This window comes from Lactuca sativa, chromosome 4, assembly GCF_002870075.4.
Source record: "Lactuca sativa cultivar Salinas chromosome 4, Lsat_Salinas_v11, whole genome shotgun sequence".
Taxonomy (NCBI): Eukaryota; Viridiplantae; Streptophyta; class Magnoliopsida; order Asterales; family Asteraceae; genus Lactuca; species Lactuca sativa.
The window spans coordinates 325,693,584-325,695,785 of record NC_056626.2 but is presented as its reverse complement, the minus strand read 5'-3'; the positions used below and the strand labels follow the sequence as shown (position 1 = coordinate 325,695,785).

The 2,202-nt window shown below is 36.5% G+C and overlaps 1 protein-coding gene across 1 annotated transcript; it reads left to right on the top strand.

Annotated features, from left to right (window-relative positions):
* Positions 1–853: 853 nt before the first annotated feature.
* Positions 854–1,852, top strand: LOC111909151 (uncharacterized). Its single transcript, XM_023904940.1, has one exon. It carries the CDS (start codon positions 854–856, stop codon positions 1,850–1,852), a length of 999 nt encoding a protein of 332 aa, XP_023760708.1.
* Positions 1,853–2,202: the final 350 nt, after the last annotated feature.

The window sequence follows — 2,202 nt, the reverse complement described above, 5'->3', positions numbered from 1 at the left end:
TTAAAAAAAATTATTTTTTTTTAAATTCATGTTTTCTGAAAAAAGTAAAAAATCTCCATTAAAAAAACGAAAATTAAAAAAAAAAACATTTTGAAATTTGATTTATTATGTTAATTTTTAGAACATTTTATTAATATTTCCAATAACAAAATAATAATAATAATAAACCTTAAATGAGATCGGTAAGATGACGATCATGCCCTTAATGAGTTAATTTTGATCTAACGCTCCACTTTTAGTTCTCGGGTTCTTTGGAAACTATGAGTTATCAACTGATCGCAACCCTATATATATATATATATATATATATATATATATATATATATATATATATATATATATATATATATATATATCTTACTACTTTATAATACATACATATTAGTGGTATAAGACAAAGTCTTAAAATACAAGGAGATGAGATCATGACCTTTGAATGCAAAATGAGTGGTTTAGATTTATTAATGGCGATCCATGTCAAATTGGCTTAATCAATCAAAAAAAAGTACCATCATTATAAATTCAGAATAATAACACCACTGATAACTTCATACATAAGGCTACCCGGTATAGGAGCGTTTTCACGCGTCTTGGGCTGAGGTGGCAGCCTCTCTCACGCATGAACACCGCCCCCAAGTCCGGTGGGTTGCGTGTGGTGTGAGGCTGAAGACGGACGAAGACGAGGGCTTTGATTGGCTAATAAAATTCGAACCTTGCAATCGACCGTTATCTTGCATTAATAAAAAAAAAATTCATTTTTTCAAATTCTCTATATATACATCTACTTTATTCACAATTTCCACTAAACCACACCCACATTTTTTCAAAACAAAAACACACATCAAACAAAAAAATGGATAATTTTCCACCTCCAATTATTCCGTCTTCCGATGATAACGATTCTGATGACGATTTTATTTTGTATATGCTGTTATCCGCGGCACGAGACGTGGTATGTGAGAGGTGCGAAAGTTCAAACGTCGACAAGAAGCATAGAAAATGGATCAACCGAGATCGAGAGGCGGCACATGAACTTTTGGTACGTGATTATTTTGCCGTTGATAGTTTATATGATCTATCTAAATTTGAAGAACGTTTTCGTATTAGTAGAACTTTATTTTTACGTATCGCTAGAGATTTGGCACGTAATTATGAATTTTTTCAATTACGATGGGATGCTAGAGGTAAACGCGATTTTACCACAATACAAAAATGTACGGCCGCTCTTAGACAATTGGGATATGGTATAACCGCAAACGCATTAGATGAGTATCTGAAAATGTCTGATAGGACGGGTCGAGAGTGTACATATTTATTTTGTGAGTATGTCATAGAGCTTTACCGTGACATATACTTGCAACATCAGACTAAAAGCGATGTCGAACAGTTGTATGTCGTACATCAAGCGAAACATGGTTTTCCAGGGATGCTTGGTAGCATTGATTGTACACATTGGGAGTGGGAAAATTGTCCGAACGTGTGGCATGGCCAGTTCGCGCGAGGTGATCATGGGGTGCCGATTGTTATTTTGGAGGCGGTGGTTTCAAATGACCTATGGTTTTGGCATGCATTCTTTGGTATGGCCGGGTCAAACAATGACTTGAATGTGCTCCAAGCGTCTCCGATATTTAACGATATTTTACAGGGCAAAGCACCAGAAATGCCATATGTTGTCAATGGAAATGAATACAAATATGGGTATTACCTAGGTGATGGGATATATCCAGAATACGCTACGTTTGTCAAGTCATACACATTTCCGGCCGACGATAAACGTAAAATGTTCAAGTTAGCACAAGAATCTGCAAGGAAGGATGTAGAACGGACGTTTGGAGTCCTCAAACAAAGATGACACATAATCAAACATCCGGCACGAACATGGGACAGAGAAAAATTGAGGACCGTGTTGACTGTTTGTTTTATTTTACATAACATGATAATAGAAGAAGAGGGTAGGGCTATTTGCTCATATACCACAAACGATATACTTAACCCACCCGCAATAATACAAGTTGGGAGTCCGACATACTTCTCAAGGGTTTTGGAAATACAAAACCGTGAAACACATCACAATCTACGACATGATTTGACCGAATACATATGGGAACGACAATTTCAAGGGCAACATGACAGTGAAGACGACGATGGTGGAGACGAGGCGGATGATACCGGTGACGACAACGACGACGATTAGAATTTTCC

Coding starts and splice junctions, on each gene's coding strand:
- LOC111909151 (XM_023904940.1), top strand. CDS start 854: ATGGATAATTTTCCACCTCCAATTATTCCGTCTTCCGATGATAACGAT.